Source organism: Schistocerca gregaria, chromosome 6, assembly GCF_023897955.1.
Source record: "Schistocerca gregaria isolate iqSchGreg1 chromosome 6, iqSchGreg1.2, whole genome shotgun sequence".
NCBI lineage: Eukaryota > Metazoa > Arthropoda > Insecta > Orthoptera > Acrididae > Schistocerca > Schistocerca gregaria.
Window position 1 is genome coordinate 489,237,478 of NC_064925.1, and position 21,894 is coordinate 489,259,371.

The 21,894-nt window shown below is 38.2% G+C and overlaps 1 protein-coding gene across 2 annotated transcripts in view; it reads left to right on the forward strand.

The window, feature by feature from the left end:
* LOC126278506 (lymphoid-specific helicase-like) overlaps positions 1 to 21,894 on the forward strand; it is a 131,906-nt gene that overhangs the window by 57,501 nt on the left and 52,511 nt on the right. For both annotated transcript variants that reach the window (XM_049978667.1, XM_049978665.1), the window contains exon 10: positions 7,139 to 7,300. In XM_049978667.1, the coding sequence (XP_049834624.1) occupies positions 7,139 to 7,300 (162 nt within the window). The remainder of the gene's footprint in view (positions 1 to 7,138; positions 7,301 to 21,894) is intronic.

The window sequence follows — 21,894 nt, forward strand, 5'->3', positions numbered from 1 at the left end:
CTCGGCCCTTTCTCAGGGTGGCTGTCAGAACATTATCATTGGAATTAAAGATACATTCACCTTTCTCTAAATTAATGATTGCACCGGTCTCACATAAAAAATCCAAACCCCAGATACATGGTACTGTCATTTTAGGAACAACCAGGAATGTACTTTCTATTTGAGCCCCTGTATTGAAACGTCGACACGTACCTGTTTCACAACTTTTTGCATTTTTCCACTGAACGTGCCAGACACGGTACATCCTGTGATAGGAAAAGTAGGCATTTTTTACCCCTCGGCTTATCTGTTTTAAACAGTCCAGCGTCATGACACTAATAGTCGCTCCAGTATCAATTAATATTTCAAGATCAACATTATTTATTCTTGTTGGAATTATTGCCTGTAAAATTTGTCCGCATTTATTAAAAACTTCAGGTTTTTCTTCAATTAGTTCATTCCTTATATCCTGAACATTATTGTACTTTAATACTCTCAGTTCAAATTGATGCCTGCCTTCCTTCTCCTTTCCAGTCGTCCTAGGAAGGCATTTGGTGATTGGTATTAGTTTAATATATCTCGTTGATTCATCGGTGGGGGTTCATGAACTTTCACAATCCGTACAGTATGATCCGAGTTACAGTATTCAACCTGGCGCACATTGGAGGCTCCTTCGCCCATTGGTATAACTCCTAGTGCTGGAAGAGGACTCGTGGCATTTGTTCCATCCTGCCGATGAACATTATGCTTCGAATTATCTTCCCAAGATCGAATACAATTGGGTTCATCACTTGGGTACCTGTTACTCTTATTAATATTACTACTATGCACATTCGCGTCACCATATCGAGGTTTACCTCTAGCACAGTAAGTATCTCTTCTATAATCATTGTTTTTATTGCAACCATAGGATGAAGATTGTCCACGCTCCTGTGATGCGGGTTTGACCTGGTTTTCGGTATTACTATTATTATCATACGTTAAATTATTATTATAATTATTCGTATTACTAGGAGTGTGAGTCGACATTTGATTACTACTCATTTGTCTTGCATCTTCCATAATCATATCTAGAGAGTCAATCACCAACAAGAATTGTTCTACATCGTGGTCAAGAACATTTATTAACTTTTCACATATATTTATGGGCAACATTCCCTTCAAAATTCTGATCACTTTCCTGTGAGAAATTGGATCACTCCAGTAACATGTCTTATTTATGTACTTTTCAAAATATTGCCTTAAAGTACTCCTACTGTTAAAATACTCAGGTTGGTAAACCTCTTTTCTTAATTTCTCTTGTTTACTCGAAGACCAGTATTTAGCAAAAAAAAGTTGTTCAAACTCAGCACAAGTATGGCAACTTTCACTTACTTTGGTGGCCCATAATGCGGCTTCTCCGGTAATTTTGGATACTATAAATTGAAGTCGGTCGTGTTCTGACCAGCTACGTGGAAATATTCTTTTGAAATTATTGATAAATATTTTCGGATGCAGATTGTTCTTTTCAGTGGAGAATGTTGGGAATTGTCTACTTTTCAAAATGCTGTTCTCCACCTTTAAAGAAGACAAATATCCTCGCTGACCAAAAGAATCCTCATCTTTACCAACCGAATCATCAACTTCCCAATGCAAATCTTCACCCCATTTGTACTTCGTATTATCACATGTTCGGTTGTTTTTTGACCTATTCTCCAAATTTTGTGATGACTTTGTGATGACTTTCGTTCTAACTCCGCCAATTTATGATTGGTTTCCTTTTGCCATTTAGGTAACTCATCAACTATTTTGTCTTTTATTTTCTGAATTTCGCTACTGAAGAGCTTAATTAATTCATCATTTCTACTTAGGTGCTCATTGATATTTTCATTTGGCTGGGATCCAATAGTAGTCTTAACCTTGTCTATAATTTAATTTACTTTTATTTCTATCCATTCAGATAGATCTTCGTCAAGTCTTTTAGTTTGATCTACTAAATACTTGTCAATCCCCTTATGAGCATCGGACTCAAACTCGACTATTTGTTTTGAAAGCTCTTCTATCTGTGCGCTAGCATTGAAACAGCTGCTTTCACACTTAACCATCCTATTGGACAGGCCATCATAACTCTTCGAAACTACCTCATATTTCTTTTCTACGTCATGAAGTTGTTCCATTATATTATTATATAGCCTTTCTAAGGTGTTAGAAAACTCTACATCTAGCTCTCCAAATTTCGCATTTGAGTCTCCCAGTCCGCCTTTAATTCTTTCTTAGTATTTTCCAGTTTATAATCAAAAGTGTTCAGTTTGCTTTCCAAAGAATCCATTTTAACTTCTAATGAACCAAATTTGGCCTCAAATTTTTCATTTAACTTTTGATTGTTCTCTTTTAATTGCTTATTATCTTTTTCTAGTGAACCAAGTCTTCCATTCATTACACCCATTTGAGTATTTATTGATACCAGCATATCAAACATTTTTTGATTAATATTTCCATTTTGAGGATCAACTTGCTGATCTACTTCCGAAACCTCAAGATCTTTATGTTCTCTCACGCTGCTTACCTTACTTGTCATTGTATTTGAATCCCCTAACGGCTCTAAATCAATAACTGTATTATTATCTGTACATGTCTCCTGTCCCACATTGAGCTCATGGGATGCATCATCCATATCGTCTTCACTTTCCTGTCTCTCTCTACTCATTACTCTACTCAACTGCATATTATCATGTATTCTTTTCGTTCGTTTTGACGTGATTATTCACTACCAAGACACACTTATTTTCACTCTGTATTAATATATATTTATCTACGAAAATCACAAGTCTCAGCTTCCTTTTGTTTTTATAATTATACAGTTATTTTAATCATACCTGGTAGTATCATTCACTTTTAGCGATTATTGAAGAATACCTCTTTCATTGGACAGACTCACTGGCAGCTACAATATTTTCCAACTCTAGGGTTCGTGAATCCGGATGACACTAGACTCGATGCAGCAATCCTCCTTGATCGAGCCGCACATTGTTGCGCCATTTCTACCATTTCTTCATTCGTCGTCGGCATTGTCGTTGTTACCGTGAGGCACCGTTATACCAAGAGCAAAGGCACGTCGATCTTAGAGCATGAGATATGATGTCCTTAAGGCATTGACAACACACAACGGTCACGGTAGCACCTGATTCCAGAATAGCTTCAGTAGTTAGGATCTACGAACTGTCCCTTCTTGACCAGGTCCCCCAAACTTAACTCAAAACGAGATCCCTTCAAAACAAATTGTCATAACGATCGTCTATAAAGGCTTCGTACAATGAGAAAAAATGTTACAGTTTATGGAATAATAACAGATACGACCAAACTGTCGTGCTCTTCTGTTTTATTTAATATAACTTCGTTAACAGTTTCATTTCGCATTCACCACTTATTCACCGAAACCCTTTGATTAACAGTTTTGGTTGCTTGACACCAACAGTCAATGATGATACAGCTTTTCTCTTTTTTATAAACTGAAGCCCGCTCTCCGCGATATAATAATAATAATAATAATAATAATAATAATAATAATAATAAAAACGGTCTCAATATTGTGTCCCTCATGAGATGCGAATAGACTTATCCCGGAATTGACCGCCCTGTAGGTGTACTCAGTTTAATGACCACACTTCATTATCCGCTATTTCTCGTAACTGAATGTCCATTTGTTAGTCTGGTTATACACTGTAGCTATTTAAAATTCACCCCTATATTTTTCACAACGCACAATTAGCACTTCTTTACTTTTTTTTCTAAGAGTAAACCGAAAAAAAGACGCCGTATTATCGGCTTAGTCGATATAAAGCAAAGCACCTTAATATGCCCAATTTTACCTCTTCTTATAGGATCAGCTACATTACTCATTAATTTACTACTTATTATTTCCAATAACACTAAACAGGTATCGCTGTTATATTTTAATGGTATTCAAAAGCATGTTGCGATTATTATGACCGACCAAATCGTAACAAATCGCGCGGCGTGCGTTTTTAATGATAACTTTACGCTATTAAAGTTCTGTTACAGCTATCTTGACTTGTAATGTTACACCACGTATCATCTTGTTCTGTTCCACAGGAATTAAACTATACTGATATTATTTTCACACAAAGTTGTCAGCATTAGAATAAAGTGCCCGCAGCTAGCTAAGCAAAACTTCTCGCACAGTCGATAGAAGGTGGCTGACAAAGGGATTAAGCCGTTAAGGTGAAGATAGCATTGAAGATGTGCTGTATTTGAATGAATGCTATTTTACATTATGGTAAATTGTCATTGGATTGTTGTGATAATGACTTGCTTACCTTTTTTAGCTAACTATGCGAAGAGCTGAGAAAGTTTGTACTAGAATTAACTATTTTGTGAAGAGACTGTGGATGTAAATTCACAAATTTTTCAAAAATGTTGTAGCTTTGATTACAAATTTTGTTGTATTGCTGTACCTTTTTTTTTAAAAAAATTAAATTTTTTGTCCTTCCGATTGATTGGAATTTGTGAGGTATTAACAGGTGTGAGTAGTTCCCCCTTAGCTCATTTGTTACATGCTGCCGAACTCTTGACACCTGCCCAACAGTGGTTGGATGCTGGAGAACCTACACTGAGAACAACCACTGAGATCCTTATTTTTCATGGATAGAAAATAGTGTGACTCCAGATTTATGCACAAGAAGGGTATATTTGAGTTGGATGTACACACTTCGAGAAATAGCAAAGAAATATTATTATCAGACAATTGTACTTCCTAAAGGGTGCTTTCTAGAAACTAGGATAGTGATAAGAGAGTGTATGAGAGGTGATAAGAGTTTGTGATGGCTAGAGAGGAAACACCCTTTTAGAGTGAAGTACTGCCTGTCTTGGGTCTCTGCTCACATGTATTGAGCGCATTTGTAACACATCTGGCCTTTTTCCAGACAATGTAGTTAACAGAGTCGTGCACACGAGCACAACAAAGCTATTATTTTCCAACTGTGATAACTCTAGAGTTGCCACTGTCTTAACGGGGCTAAGCTTATCCCAGTTTAGGATTGGCAAATCTTTGTAGAATATTGTAACAATTGAATAAGTTTTGTTGCTAATTATTATTCTTTCTCATCTTAAATCAATGAGACGTGCAAAGACCTAAATCTCACCAGTCTTTTTCCATAACCCCTCTTCCTTCCGCTTCAACCCTTCTGCCAGAAGGAGCAGCCACTGCCTGCATAAGCTTGCAAACATTAATACATTTTATCTGTGTGTTCCGTCTGCCACCGCTTGATGAGTAGATTTTCTAATCAAATTAAATTGTGTATGAAAGTGGATAGTTAATTTCTCTTTAGTCAGTAACCAACCAGTCACAGCCACCTGAATCTTTGTTTTACAGCTTTTGACTATTAGTGTATTTTAAATTTTTGGTAAACATATTAGAACCTTAAAATTTTGACTTGTAAATTAGACAGTAAAGCAATAGTGACCTTGTGACTTGAATTAGAATACAAATTGAAGAAAGGATAACCAATGTTTATAGCATTTGTAAATTTAAGAAGAGCTTTTGATATTGTTGACTGGAATACACTCTCTGAATTTATGGAGATAGCAAGAATTAAATAACGCGGGGGAAAGGCTATTTACAACTTGTGGAGAAACTAATTTGCACTTGTAAGGGTGTGAAAGGAGGCTGTAACAGAAAAAAAGGGGTGAGACAGAGATGTGTGGTAGTCCCCTCTCCTATGTTACATAATCTGTACATAGAGTGAGCAGTAAAGGAAACCTATGAGAAATTTGTAAAAATTATTAAATTTTAGGTGGGAGAAATAAAAATTGTAAGGTTTGCCAATAGCATAGTGATTGTAAGATGGCAAGAGGCATGGGTGATCAGTTGAACGGAATGCGGAGTTTCTCAAAAAGGGGTTGTAAAATTCCATCAACATTGAAAAGGGGAAGTGGAGCATTAGCAAATTTTGCTATTTGGGTAACAGAATAGCTGATGACAGTCAGAAGAATGGTTATAGAATGTATACTGGCTTTGACAAAGAACAACATTCTTGAAAACAAGAAGCATGTTAAAAGTGAATATAAACTCGAGCATTAGGGAAGTTCGTTTTTCACGTGCTTGTCCAGAGTGCAGCCTTGTTCAGAAGTTATAACGTGAATGATGAACAAAAAGAGCATAGGCAATGTTTGCTGTACAGGATAGGCCAGGATGAAGAGCCACTTCAAACCAATTACTAATTCAATAAAGTTATAACATTAATGACGATGTAAATAAAACAGAAAGAAACTTCCACATGGGAAAAATATATTAAAAACAAAGATTCCAAGACTTACCAAGCGGGAAAGCGCTGGCAGACAGGCACATGAACAAAACACACAAACACACACACAGAATTACGAGCTTTCGCAACTGGCAGTTGCTTCGTCAGGAAAGAGGGAAGGAGAGGGAAAAATGAAAGGATGTGGGTTTTAAGGGAGAGGGTAAGGAGTCATTCCAATCCCGGGAGCGGAAAGACTTCCCTTAGGGGAAAAAAAGGACAGGTGTACACTCGCGCACACACACACACACACACACACACACACACACACACACACACACACACATATCCATCCGCACATACACAGACACAAGCAGACATATTTAAAGGCAAAGAGTTCCTTGCCTTTAAATATGTCTGCTTGTGTCTGTGTATGTGCGGATGGATATGTGTGTGTGTGCGCGAGTGTACACCTGTCCTTTTTTTCCCCTAAGGGAAGTCTTTCCGTTCCCGGGATTGGAATGACTCCTTACCCTCTCCCTTAAAACCCACATCCTTTCATTTTTCCCTCTCCTTCCCTCTTTCCTGACGAAGCAACTGCCAGTTGCGAAAGCTCGTAATTCTGTGTGTGTGTTTGTGTGTTTTGTTCATGTGCCTGTCTGCCAGCACTTTCCCGCTTGGTAAGTCTTGGAATCTTTGTTTTTAAGTTATAACATTAATATTATATAAATTAATAAACAAATTTTCTTAATCATTTACTGTATCTTAATAATGGTGTTGTAATCTTCCACTAAAATATTTAACTGTAATGAAGATGAATTAAAATCATAAAAATAAGGTTCGTAGGTCACTTGTATCATTCAGATTAAAACAAAAGTTTTCTCTTTCCTATAATTTAATAAAACTATCTCGTATTACAGATTCTTACACCATTCGTGTTGCGTCGTCTGAAGACTGACGTAGAATTGAAGCTACCACCAAAGAAAGAAGTGCTTGTGTACTGTCCAATGACAGAATTACAAATGACATTGTACAAAGCAACTGTTGATCGCAACATAGAAGTTTTGAGGCATAAGAAGGAAGTGAGTAAAATTTGAAATTGCTTAATTTTTTTAGAAATTGTTCTGAACCTTTCTCTTGAAAGCTACGATGATTTGTTTCAAAGAGTCATTTTAACAATACAACATAAAATACTTCTCTATCGGTTGTTTGTTAACTGAGGTTGATTTTTCTAGAACTTATGCATGGGGCATGGAATTACTTTACCAGTTAGATACCGCTGTTAGATCTTACAAAACTCCAAACATTCTGTTTGTGTGTAAATTTGCATAATGCCCTTATCCACTGTTGCCTCTTCATGTTTCCAACAACTTACCATATATCCATGGAAGACCCTATTGGAAGACCTCTTCCATAAATCCATTCACACCCCCTTATTTCAGTGATCACTGGGATTTACTTGCCAGTCAAGGCAGGACCAACCGTGACAGCAGCCACATGATATACAAACTCCATTACCACCACTGCACAGAATTCAGCACGAGTTAAGACTGTGAACAAACCATTGTCCAAGATATTCATTGCCAATCTGTGACAAGTGCCAGCCATGTGAGCCTCCATGTACCACATCTTCTTAGTGTTCAAAACCTAGTGTCCACTACTACCACACCGTTCCTGCTTAGGTTTCTGCCATTCCCACAACATACAACTAGATCCTCCACATTGCCACACACTATTTGTATTTAATTATCTGCCTGTCAACTTGAGACCATAATCAATTGAAAGCTATTTAATTGCTTTACTTGGGTAATTGAACTTAGTACTACAAGATACATTGGACAGCTTCTGTGAAGTTTGTAAAGTAGGACAGGTATGGAAGTTTGAAGGTTTGAGGACAGGTCATGAACGATGCTTGGATAGCTCAGTCGGTGATAGCAATACTTGTGAAAGGCAAGTCCTGGCCTCCACATATTTTTAATGAGTATGGGAGGTTTAATTCTGAAATTTATTTTGTTGTGTTTGATAGTTTAAACTACGAAACTATTTGCACAGCTTCACTCAGCTTCAACCAGCTGGCCACACTCCAAAAGAACATTGTCTCAAGAAATTTAAAAGAAAAAGAATCAGTGTACCAACAGTTTCTGGTGAGTTAAAGCCCCCATTACAGTCAGCTGTGTGCTGAGCAAAGTGAAAACACTACTGCTATCAACCATGTACTTTGTAATTTGCAATCAATGCTACTTTTGTAAATTTCGTTGCCAGTTTTGTAAAGGCCTCATCACTACTGTTGGGGAGGCCAAGTTGACATTGTTACAGTAGGAAAAGTTTGTGAGTTTATGAAACAGTTTCTCGTGCAGTTCATCACTAAGACAGTTCCTCACTGCCACTGTTACACAGCTATGCCCCAGGGTCAGGTAACTGGATAGGAGAAAGGAGGTTCTACAACATTCCAATAAATTAGTAACAAAGTCAGACAAATGGGTTAAACAGGTTTACTTACCTTTGTGACTTGTCGAATAATGAAGTCTGCAGTACTGCATGTAATGTAACACAAGAAAGGACCTTAATGGCTAAGTGAAAATAATTGTTGGTGAATTTCTCAGTACATAGCAAATGCAATTTACAACTACTGTCTGTTCACTTGTACAGAGTTCATTAAACAGTGTTCCCTGCCTAAGTCAGCCCTGGTCGATGACCTATCACCAAGTGGGTGAAAAATGCTCTCTATTGTCCGAGTAGGCTTCCGTCCATTGTCGTCTGGTCATTGGTGGATTGTACTTGGCCAGCAACTGGCCGAGGGGAAGTTGATATTTTCATCGCATGGCGCTGGGAGAACTTGCGCAAGTGGCGAGTCAGTATGACACTGGCACCAGCTCGCATTTTTGTGCCTGTGGTGCTTTTGCCCTAGCTGTGTCTTGTTCGAATGACACAGCAGTTACTGACCATTTGTGAATGCCATAAATGTTCTGCAGCTAATTGTGTACTGCATCACCACCAAATCACTTTCAGTTTGAATTGGCAGTGCTGCTGGAATGTGGACGTGGCTGCACATTGTCTGAGCAGTCTGACAACTGTATCTGCGAAGTTATCTGTTGCCTTTGTACAGTAACCTGTCACTGCAATTAGCAGCTGCAACCTCAGCTACTGTCTCTGTGCCTTCATAATTGGGAGATGCCGACATTACTAGACTTGATCTGCACAAAAGAACCTTAAATTTTTTCTTCCAGTTTATTCCCATCAATCTTCCCACTTTATAAGTGTCAGTCTTTAATAATCTTGTGAAGTTGAGCAATCACTTTACAGTTTCTGCTGTCTGGTTTCTTTTGTCAGCACACATATGAAACTACTGTTTCTTTTTATGTACAGCTCTTTACTCGTTTCATGTATACTATATTTAATTTTTTGTCTCACAGAACAGCAAGTTATTAGCTAATAGGCAGTAAAGACTGAAAATTTTTTGTAGAGTTCTTGTCCTCCCGGATACAAATAATCCCATAAAATTTAATTGCAAGATTTTTTAAAGAGGGGCAGGATGCCAAACCGGCAGACTTGGAGCAGAAGAGGCACCACAGGACGTTATAATTTCCACTGGCCTGAATATAGTTTGATAGCACCCATTACGAAATATTACACGTTCGAATCCCACAGAGCGAAATACAGAGACGTGCGATGGAAGAAGTCTGTGAAGAGACGTGGCACTGCACTTCGGCACACTTGAGACCAAATAACACACCTTACGTTCCCTCGATCATGTATGTTTTATGTATCAGACCCTTCAGAAAGATGTGGCCTACAATATGAAGATATTTTTGAAAAGTAGATTTTTTAAAAATTTTTGCGTCCTACCTCAAACGTACGAGGGGGGACCAAATATTGGCTCGGCTCGGAAATCTCGTATATCCGGACCTGATGCACAGAGCAGTCTGAGTTGTAGTGGGGTGGTGGTAGTCTCCACGTGACCTGTGTTTACGTTAAGCGATTTTGCTGTTTCCACTTCGTTTATTGCTCTCATGTCAAATGAAAACAAAACGGGTTTCTGTTGTCGGCAGCTATCAAGTGAATTAAAACAGTCACATAATTACTTCAGACTAAAATACGTTTTTAGTTTCAGATTTTATTTTGTTTCTACCTTTCTGACAGTCAAACGTTAATTGCCTTGCAGAACAATGAAGTTATCTTTGCGGCTTATTAAAGAAATTTGACTTTTATTAATCTTTTCTGCTGAGGCAGTCAATTTATTTGAAACAAAGTGTTTAATTCCACACTACTGCCTAGTTTCAACTGTTTGCTACATTTCAAGTTCACGTTTTTGTCATCTAGCACGTATGGCATTATGCCATAATAAAGAACCAAACATGAGATAATGCGGTACTGCTACTCAAAGAAAATTTACATCTGAATCTGGACGTATGAATGTGCATTTTAAGTCGAATTATGCATTTTAGTAGGGTTCAAAAAATTCCCATGCTCTTGGAGTATCCTCTAACGTCTTGTTTCTTTTATGACATAATGTAAGATCTTTTAATGTTTTACACATTCGAACATACGGGCTCCCTGTGTCATCGTAGCTGCGCAAGTGCGGCGACACCTGTCATCTGGTGCAACTGCTGAAACGAATCTATTTCTAACAGGTCGCGGGAAAAAATTCCAAATGGTTGTTTGAAAAGTGTTACTTTCATGTAAAGTAAATTTTCTTTTACACAAGATGAACTCTGTCTGCCAGTGCCCGGTGAATTTATTAAATCACCGAGCATTTGACTCTCATTCAAAATTCAAATCTTTGAGAACAACCGTTTAGAATATTTTCGAGTCCAGAAGATCAGACATTTATGTCGTTGTTAAAAATTTTACTGGCACATTTGTGTGATACATCTTAAAGTGTAACAAGTGCAAAAAAGATCAACATTATGTGTGAAAGCTTAGCTTCTCTTGCGGCTTATTAATGTTAAGAGACAAATATTATACGTGAAAGCTTTTCTTTTCTTGTAGCAACACTATATATATTAATTTAAACCATTACCTTTCACTATTTGTGTGTTCGTGTTGCTTAACAGTGATGTTGCTATTGGCTGACTACACCACGTGTTCTGTGCTCTGAATATCCGCTGTCATCAGTTGGCGAGATCGCTTGACATGAGCTATGACTGGCTTACAAAAGCGCATTGCAAACTTGATCTCAATCCTTGGGAAAGCAACATGCGGTGTTTGGTGGAATTTGAATTTATACTTTCGTAGTAAAAAATATGCAGTGTTCATGTTGCTGCACATCAGTCATCTTTCCAAAACGTTCCCCCTCCCCACCGAGGTTTGTTTTCTAAAGTGCCGGGAAATTCTACTCCAGTGTATAAGACCACAACCATTGAAAGGATTGACAAGTTTTACAGTTCCGAGGAAAAGTATACTGTTACTTAACTCTGGGAAAAGTGTATTTTCCTCCGGGAGAAAGTGTATTTGTAACCAGGAAATCCAGGAACTTTTTTCCCTCGTTCAAGTATACACCCTGAATATGTTATCAACAAAATCATTGGTACTGCAACTGTTGTGTATTCAGAATCAAATGAGGTGGTCTCTTTTATCACTTATAAATTAGTACTCACAGATCGAGGTGTGTAGTGATAAGACACTGGACTCATTTGGAAGATGATGGTTCAATATCATGTCTGCCCATCCTGATTTAGGTATTCTGTGCTTTCTCTAAACAGGTTAAGGCAATTGCTCCTGTTTCCTCCCACTATCACTTAGTGTTTTATCTGTAATGACTTTGTTTTTGACGGGATATTAAATCCTATTCTTCATTCTTTCCCATTGTGTGTGGTACAGATACACATAATTATTCTTAAAATTACTTCATATATTCAGAGGTTTGAAGCTCTTCTGTTGCCTTGGCTTATTTTTGGTTGCAGATAGCATTTACCAAGACTATTGGAGCCGTCAGGTCGTAGCTGACTTACAACCTCCCCATGGGCATTGTACAGTAGCCAAGTGAATTCAGTGTAACTAGTGTGCGTGTATTTTTACCAATTTGTGTTGTGAAAATGATATTTGGGGTTTTGTCTGCTTTCATTTTTGTATGTTTGTAAAGGTAATGTACAGCACTTATCCTGAAGTTGTAAATGCGACAATGAAATGTATGCAGTGGAATGTAAATAATTTGAGGAGTAAGGGTAACAATTCACCGAATAGTTGAGGTTCTGAGTTGTCCTTGGGCACATAAACAAGACTGAGTAATTTGTCAGTTTTCAGAGGAAATTATCTTCAGAGCTACAATACAGAAACACCCCAACTTATCCGGGGCATTGTAGCCATGCAGAGTTTTTTTTGGGGGCCTGCATGTGTGGGCATGAGAGAGAGAGAGAGAGAGAGAGAGAGAGAGAGAGAGAGAGAGAGAATTGTATGTTGTGAGAAGATGTAACATTGAAGTAATCAATTGTTGTCAGACTCTGAGAATGTTTCCTACATTTGATATTCTGTGGCCGGAAATTGTTGTGCATAGTAGTTGCTTAACTAAAGTCATAGATAACAACTGAAGTGACTAATTGGATTACATGAAATACTTATTATTTTTTCATAGAACTCAGAGCTCTTGGTATTCTCCTTACAAGTTCTGGTGCATTAATCCATCCTGTGTTTTGCAAGAGAAATCAAACACTGGAAAGTCCAGGTTGGAATATCATCAATACTAGAAAATAATAGATTGCTACTGACCATAAAGATGTTGAGTTGCAGACTGACATGAAGAAAAGATTGTTACATGTAAGTTTTGCTGAAGAGCTTGTAAGTAAGTCTTTTCTTATGCCTGTCTGCATCTCAATATGTCACTTTTACTGAGTAGCAATCTATCCTTTCCTAAACCTGTTGTTTTATAAGTGACCATTCTATAAGTTTAGTAATATCTAAAATCTTATCAATTTCTTTTTTATTGTTCTATTTGGACAAGAGTATTATCGATTTCATAGTGATTGACCCTGCATGTTTAGCATTGGTGTGCTGCATCTTATCACCTTTGTATGGAAGTAACTCTCTCCTTTCACTGCATATTTGAATGCAGTGAAGCCTCGCTTCTACACTTTTCAAGGGATGTGAAAAAATAGTGTAAAATTAGGGAAAATGTAAAATGTAGGAAACAACTTTTTAAGCAGTAAATGTGTTGTATAGGGCACCCCCCCCCCCCCCCCCCCCCTTGCATTTTTGCACTTCATATATGAAATATGTGCGTAATAGGCATCAAACTATTTACCAGGGTCTTGTTTATTATCTAAAAGAGGTTATCTGAATTTTGTAATATGAAGCAGAATCATTTTAAGTTCGTACATAATAATTGTTTTTGGAAAGTATGCAGCCATCATACAGTATTTATATAAGCAAACACTGCATTACTTACATATTTTTTCATGCTTAGAGCGATGTGTTTCGAAAATTACTCTCATTGTCAAGCACAAATATTAACTTAAGTATTTTGTGTGGTGTTTATGTATGTGGTGGTCTGCGACTCTTGCTCAGTAGTTGTCTTTTTGAGTTTATAAGCTACCGTGCCTCCTCCATTATGCAGAAAACCACACATGCACAGACTCACTCACTTTGTATGTGGAACACGCACTCGCAGACTCACTCACTCTGTTTGTATGTGGAACATAAACGAAAAGTACTTATGTAAATACTTGCACTTGAAACAAGAATAAATTCTCGAAAAGTGTCTTGCTAAGCATGCAAAAATATGGAACTGTTGTGTTTAAACTAAAAACACTTGAGCAACACAACAGCTAGCACTACAAGTGGCCAAACAAAAAACATGTGAAATGTTTGGTAGAGTAACGTAGAGGTGTCATGTCACAACAATCACAAAGCTGCACATGTTCAATAGGGACAGTTTGAAAGTGGTTCATTGGTCATGATACCTGTATTCAAAGGAACCTACGTTACTCCCTTCAGCCACTGTGCGGAGTGGAGCATGGCAGCAGCGAGAGATAAAGCATGAATTGTTCAGATTTCTACCAATTCAGGTTACCGAGTAGAGTGCCCTAGTGTTGGGAAACTTAACCAAATGACGTTTGTAAATGCTACGGAAAGGCCACCATGCCAGCCTCGTTTTACATAAACTTGTCAGATTTTTCTCCACAAACATTTTTTCATAAAGCATACATCACAGGAAAATAACAAAAATATTAATGCAAAATCAGGTGCAAATTAACACTCTGAACATAGACAATTTGACAGGACTGATTAAAAATCCGGCAAATGGTAGGAAATCATTATCTGCAGGAACATAAATGTGTGAGGCTCTACTGTACTATATGTTAGTTCAAAAGGGAGTGATGTATTTGGAAATATTTGAGTGTCTTTTTGGGTATTATTTGGAAGTGTCAACTTCGAAGAGCAAATGCACCAGTGTGTGTGTTAGTGATCATAATCATATTCAAAATATAACAACACAGCATTTCTCTGTTTAGTGGCATTATTGGGGTCCTTTCATAGTCTTAACATTTTTTGGCAGTGGCAAGTGCATGATGTTGTTACTGAACTTGTCGCTGTAGTTATTATAGCACAGGGAACATGGCTGTATTGTTTGAATAAATATATACTAATATATAAATGTATTTATTGATTGTAGCACAATCTATGCAGTATCAGGGTGTATACGACCTGGGACATCTGGGAAAAAACTGGGAATTTTTTAGATTTCTGGGATTTTTCATTGATTTAGAGTTCAGTTAAAGTTTTGTAGGTTTGACGTGTAAGATCTGATTTGCTGACAAAGAACTTTAGTCCACTACTGCTGAATAATACTGCAGCAATAAAACATAAATCAGAGAATAACACCAAAATAAAAGTTCAGTTGTATAGAAATGGGTAATTTACACAATGCACAGTCCAGTTTGCGGACACTGAAAAGTGTCAAAGGCTTTAGGTCGAAGATTATGCAGTCCGTAACAACTAATGTGCATTCGATGTGCGTCACATCACAGTGGTTTACTTTTCTAACAGATCACCACAAAATATTACGAATAGTGGCTTGAGATGTGTTACTTGCAAAGTAAATTTCCACGCAAGATGATTTGTGTTACGTGCGAGAATGTGCAGTGAATTTCTTAAATCACAGGGCGTTATAACTCTCATTCAAAACGTAACACTTTGAGGATAAGCCATTTGAAAAATTTCGGGCCCAGAAGATAAGTCATTTATGCCACTATTTAAAATTTTACCGGCACATTTGAATTTGATATGACTTAACGTGCAACACACACTAAAAAAAGACAGAGTTTCAAGTTAGTTTTCATTTTTAATGTTGTTCTTTCATAGATAAAAAAATCATGCAATCGATGGCAAAAAGTGTAATTGACCTTCAAAAAAATGTGCATAATGTGTTACTGAGCAATGTCACAAGTCTCTTCATGCCAGAACACCTCGACTTTTCTACGCAACTGATAATCATTTTGGCACGATTTTAATTGACAAATTAGAGCCTGTTAGTAGGCCTACGGACTTCCTATCATTGTAGGACTAATAATAGTGGATGCCAATAGACTATGCAATTCTCGTTCGTACATACACATCTACTTAAGAGTTAACCAGTGTAGAAACGCACTTTGCTGATTTGAGCGAGCTCGGCCTGTCTTTCTCGTAAGCCTCGTGCTCTGAATAACTGCCGTCATTCGCTAGCGAGATCACGTGACATGAGCTATGACTGGCTGACAAAAGTGCATTGCTCAACGCAATCTCTATTTTAGAAGCTACCGTGCTGTAATTTGTGGAATTTGTGTATATTCTTTCGCAATACGAAAATAAACTTTGTGCATATTGTCTCGCATCAAACAACTTTCCAAACGCATTGTTTTTCCTGGATTTAGTTTCCTAAAGTGCTGGGATGTCCTCCACCGCTATAAGACCTTTACGATTCAAAGGAAAGCATACTGTTACTTAACACGGATGTATTTTCACCCACTTTATACGTAATTTCATCCGGGAGAAATTGTGTTTTTTAACCGGGAAATCTGGGAAAAACCCAGAATTTTTTTTTTTTTTCTTGTCCACGTAGACACCCTGGTTATGTAAAAGTCCCACAAATGTGACAAATTTAGATGATTAACACCAAGAGTGCTGTGTCAAAGGTAACTGCTGTTATCTGCAGACTTTTAGAAATCAATATTTGGAAATTTTAAACATTTTAGATTTTAATGTTATTTTATCCAGGTTGGATCTTGTGAAATGCACAACCATTAATGATAGTTGGTAAAAGCGGCAACCACCCACAAATACTATTTGAATTTTTTATTTTACTGTCATAACCGGTTCCAAACTACCATGCCCATCTTCTGATGGCTAACTTTTTTCGTCACACACATATTTTGATTAACAGCATGTCATCTGCTCCACACTGCACAAGTGTTTGAGTATTTAGTGCCACTTTATTGGTTGTTCCAATTATAAAAATACACTAAACTGCTTGCTTCTACATTTCCAGTAGATTGCTGTTCGTTTTGTTGTGGTCCATGTGGTTTTCTAGCTCGCTGTATATGTTCTCGAATTCCACTACAACACACACATTGTACAAAATTTAATTGGCCACACTTCATAATATTATTAAAATTTGTGTTGAGCATCACACATGTTACACACTTGATGTTATTCTTTACGATACAAAGGTATCAATCATTAAATATTGACCACGGATGTAATCAGAGCAATGATCATGTGTGCAAAATGTAACATGTTAATAACAGAAAAATATTTGCAGCCTAAGCATAAACTTAATATTAAGACAGTAGGATAAATTTTTACTATGCATTTTTTATATTTTGCCAGTGGTAATTATTGATGAAATACTTCAAAGCCAAAGTTGATCATAGTGGTTTGGTGAAAAACATACACAAAAACATGAAAGAAACAGGTTAAGTAGAGGGTGAGGGAGGGAAAGGAAATAGCTGTCAAATTTGAAAATAAATCGGCGCTAGACAATCGGGAGAATGCCCAGTAATGTAGTGAACTGTAGGCAAATTCGTAAATAACAGTGGAATAATTATATGTAAATTCACAAATAACAATGGGTCTGTCTACGTGCACGAGAAGTGGAACTAGAAAAGATGTAGTGGCAAGGTGTTGATTAATCTGGGTGGTGCAGATCAATAAACAATCTGAATAGTAGCACAAAAAGTAGAAAACACACGCACACGCCCGCGCGCACTCGCCCGCGCGCACTCGCCCGCGCGCACTCGCCCGCGCGCACTCGCCCGCGCGCACTCGCACGCTCGCAAACGGATTTAACTTCCACAAGATTTTCGAGCAAGAGACTCCTCCTTCTGAGTTGATGGGCAAGAAAGAGGGGCGAAGGAAAAGGACTGGAGAGGTTTAGGGAAAGGGGTACAGTTTAGAAGTCGCCCAGAACCCCAGGTCAGGCGAGATTTACCAGACAGGATGAGGAGGAAAGACTGACTGTTGGGGACTGCACTAGACGAGATTTGAAAACCTGAGAGCTTACAGGTGGAAGACAGGGTAATATGCAAGACTGATTATTACTAAAACATCATGCACGAGTTAATAAGAATGAAAAGCTAAGTGCATTACGTATAACCAGGGTGTATACGACCCGGGACAGCCGGGAGATGCGGGAAAAACCCGGGAATTTTTTCATCTGGGAAAAACCTGTGAATTGTTTAGAATTCTGGGAATTTTTCATTGTTTCAGTTTCAGTTAAATTTTTGTGATTTTGACTGGTAAGAGCCAATACTCTGACAGAGGATATTACCGTATCCCGCTACTTCAGAATAATACTGCAGCAAGAAAACATGAACGAGAGAAAAAAACAAATCGAAAACAAAACTTAAGTTGCAAAGGAAATGCACCGTGTACAACAACAAAACAGTGCTCATACAAGTGTCTGCCAATACAAAGTGTGTCAAAGGCTTTAGGAAGACTATGCAATGCTTCATAACAACAAATTGCCTGCGATGAACGTGACGTGACAACTGTTTAAATTACATTCTTTTGAGCAGTTGTGGGTGGGGCCCTTGCGCATGCGCAGTTGAGTTTTGTATGAGTAGTATCTTCTCCCGCTTCTGGTTACAGAAGTGTTGCTTGGCACCACTGCTTAATATTACCTCAGTTCGGAAATATAGTAAATCTGACCCGTCTTCATGTTCAGTGATTTTGTTGTTTCCTCTTCGTTTATTGCTCTCATGTTAAATGGTAACAAAACGGATTTTTGTGGCCGGAAACTATCAAATGAATTAAAATATGTTCGCATAATTACGGAAGGCTAAAATACGTTATTAGTTTCAGATATTATTTCCACCTTTCTGACAGACAAGCATTAATTGCCTTGGAGAACAAAGAAGTTATTTTTGCCGGTTTGCTAAAGAGATTTAGCTTTTATTAATCTTTTCTGCTGAGGCAGACAATATATTTAAAACAAAGTGTTTAATTTCACACTGTTGGCTAGTTTCAACTGTTCGCTGCATTTAAAGTGCACGTATGGCATTATGCCATAATAAAGAACCAAACATGAGGTAATAGAGTACTGGCACTCCAAGAAAATTTAAATACAAATGTGCATTTTAAGCCGAATTATGCATTCTATTATGGCTCACAAAATTCTGACACTCTTGACGTATCCTCTGATGTCTTGTTTCTTTTGTGACATAATGTAAGATCTTTTAATAGTTTATACGTATGAACATATGGGCTTCCTGCATCATCGTAGCTGCGCAAGCGCAGTGACGCCTGTTATCTCGCTCTCACTTGCAACTGCTGAAACGAATCTATTTCCAAAAGGTCGCAGGAAAATATTGGGAATGGTTGTTTGAAAAGGGTTACATTCAAGGCAAATTTCGTTTTACGCAAGATGTACTATGTGCGAGAATGTACGATGAATTTCTTAAATCACAAAGCCTTTAACTCTGATTTCAAAATCAACAATCAACTCTTTGAGGACGACCATTTAGAAGAATTTCAAGCCCAGAAAATCAGAAATTTACGTCGTTATTAAAAATTTTGCTGGCACAATTGTGTGATTTATCTCATAGTGTAACAAGCACAAAAAAGGTCAACATTATATGTGGAAGCTTTACTTCTCTACAAGCTTATTAATCTTAGAGACCAATATTATATTTGAATGCTATGTATGTTAATTTAAACCATTATCTTTTCTTATTTGTGTGTTCGCACTACTTAGAGTGATCTTCCTATTGATTGACTACATCACATGCCGTATGCTGTCATCAGCTGGCGAGATCATGTGACATGAGCTATGACTGGCTTACAAAAGGGCATTGCAATCTTGATTTGAATGCTTCGGAAAGTGACATGCGGTGTGTGGTGGAATTCAAATTTATATCTTCGTAATACGAAAATATGCAGCGTACAAGTTGCTACACATCAAAAGTCTTTCAAAACATGTTGTTCCCCCGAGTTTCGTTTTCTAAAGTGCCGCGAAATTTTACGTTAGTTTATAAAACCATAAACATTCAAAGGATAGGTGAGCTTTACGGTGCCGAGGAAGAGTATACTGTTACATAACATGGGAAAAGTTTATTTTCACCCGGGAGAAAGTGTGTTTTTAACAGGGAAATCCAGGAAAAAAACAGGAATATTTTTCTTTGTCCACGTATACACCCTGATAACATAGGTGGTAGGAGGGTCAATGAAAAATAGACAGGTCAGAAAATGAAAGGTGTAGAAAACTGAAATGGAATGAAGAAAGGAGTGGTTACTATTGATAAACGGTGAGACAGAAGCAATTAACTTAAATGAACAGCAGATGAGTTGCAAGAGCCAAGGACATGTTATAGCGCTAGTTCCCACCTGCGGAGTTCTGAGAAACTGGTTTCTGGGGGAAGGACCCATATGGCCCATGTGGTGAAACAGGCCCTGAGGTCATGTTGTACAGCATGCTATGCAACAAGATATTGTGTGTTATCTGTAACTCTGCCTATGGCCATTCATCCTGTCTGATAACTGGATGGTAGCCATGCCAATATAAAAGGCTGAACAGTGTTTACATAACCGCTGGTATATGATGTATCGTTTCACAGGTGGCTCGCCCTGTGATAGTATATGTTTTGCTAGTTACAGGACTGGAACAGCTGGTGATAGGAGGGTGCATAGGGCAAGTCTTGCACTGGGGATGGTCACACGGGTAGGAGCCATTGGATAGGGAGATGGGTGCAGAAGGAGCGTAGTGTCTGACAAGGGTATCGTGGGGTTTGGGAGGGTGACAAAAAGTTATTCTACATGTGATGGGCAAAATCTGAGGCAGAATGGATTTCATTTCAAGGCATAATTTTAGGAAGTCATGGCCTTGTCGAAGTAGCTGATTGATACATGCAAGACCAGGATAATACTGGGTGACAAGTGGTATGCTCGGAAGTTGCTTTTTGTAGGGATCAGCTGTAACAACATTGGATGTGATGGCCAGGGAAATCTGTTTTTGAACTAGGATATTGGGATTATTATGTCCATTGAAAGCTGAAATGAGATTGCTGTAAAGAGTCTGAATCCGAACAAATACGTTTGCCTCAAATGCCAAGGTTATTTGGGATGGAATGTTTGACATGGAAAGGATGAAAACTGTTAAAATGTAACTACTGTTATTTTTTAGTAGGTGTGATATGGACAGAAGTGTGTAACTGGCAGTTGTTGAGGATAAGATAAACACCAACAAAAGTGGCATGGGATTTGGGAAAGGACCATGTGACATTTAATCGGGAGAAGGCATTTAGAGATTCCAGGAATTTTAACTGTTCAGCCTCACCATGAATCCATGCGCCAAAGATGTCATCAATGTATCTAAACCAAACCAGGAGTTCAAGACTTATGGATCCCAGGAAAGCCCCCTCCAAGCAACCCATGAAAAGGTTGGCTTAGGAAGAAGCCATCCTGGTTCCCATGGTCGTACCCCTGATCTGTATGTGTGTCTGCCCTTCAAGGGTGAAGTAATTGTTGGTAGGTATAAAGTTGATTAAGGTGAGCAAGAAGGATGCCATAGGCTTGGAATCAGGTGGGAGTTAACTGAGGAAATGTTCATCAGCAGACCGACCACGTATGTGGGGGATGTTGGTATAGAGGGAGACGGCACCAATGATGACAAGTAAGGTGTCTGATGGGAATGGGACGGGTGCATATTTCGGACAGTCTAGGAAATGGTTGGTATTGTTAATATAGGAGGAAAGTATTTGTTCTATGGGTTGCAGGTATTGATCAACTAAGGCAGATACATGTATTGTGGGTGCTTTGAAGCCAGCAACTATAGGATGATCAGGATGGTTGGGTTTGTGGATGTTACTCCTGTCAAACGTACCACAGTGGTAGATCCTTTGCTGGGAGGATAATGATGGAGTCATCAGCTTGTAGGGAATGTAGAGCCTGTGTTCTGCAGAGGACAGGTTAGGGTCATGTTGTAGGGACCTGAGAAAAGGTTGTGAAGCAGTGCTGGTTGTGATGAATTCTCTGAAGGCTTGTAAGGGATGGTTCTTAGATAGTGGTGGTGGATCAAGCTGGGATTGTGGTCACTGAACGGTTAAAGGCAGGGTTCAATTTCAAGTTTGCTGTTGGAAAGGTTTTGGGATTGGGTTACACAGTGATACAGGCAACACACAATATTGTGTTGCAGAGCATGCTGTACAACATGAGTCATGACCTCGGTGTCATCTGGATTCTTTCCCCAGACTCCAGTTTCTCAGAACTC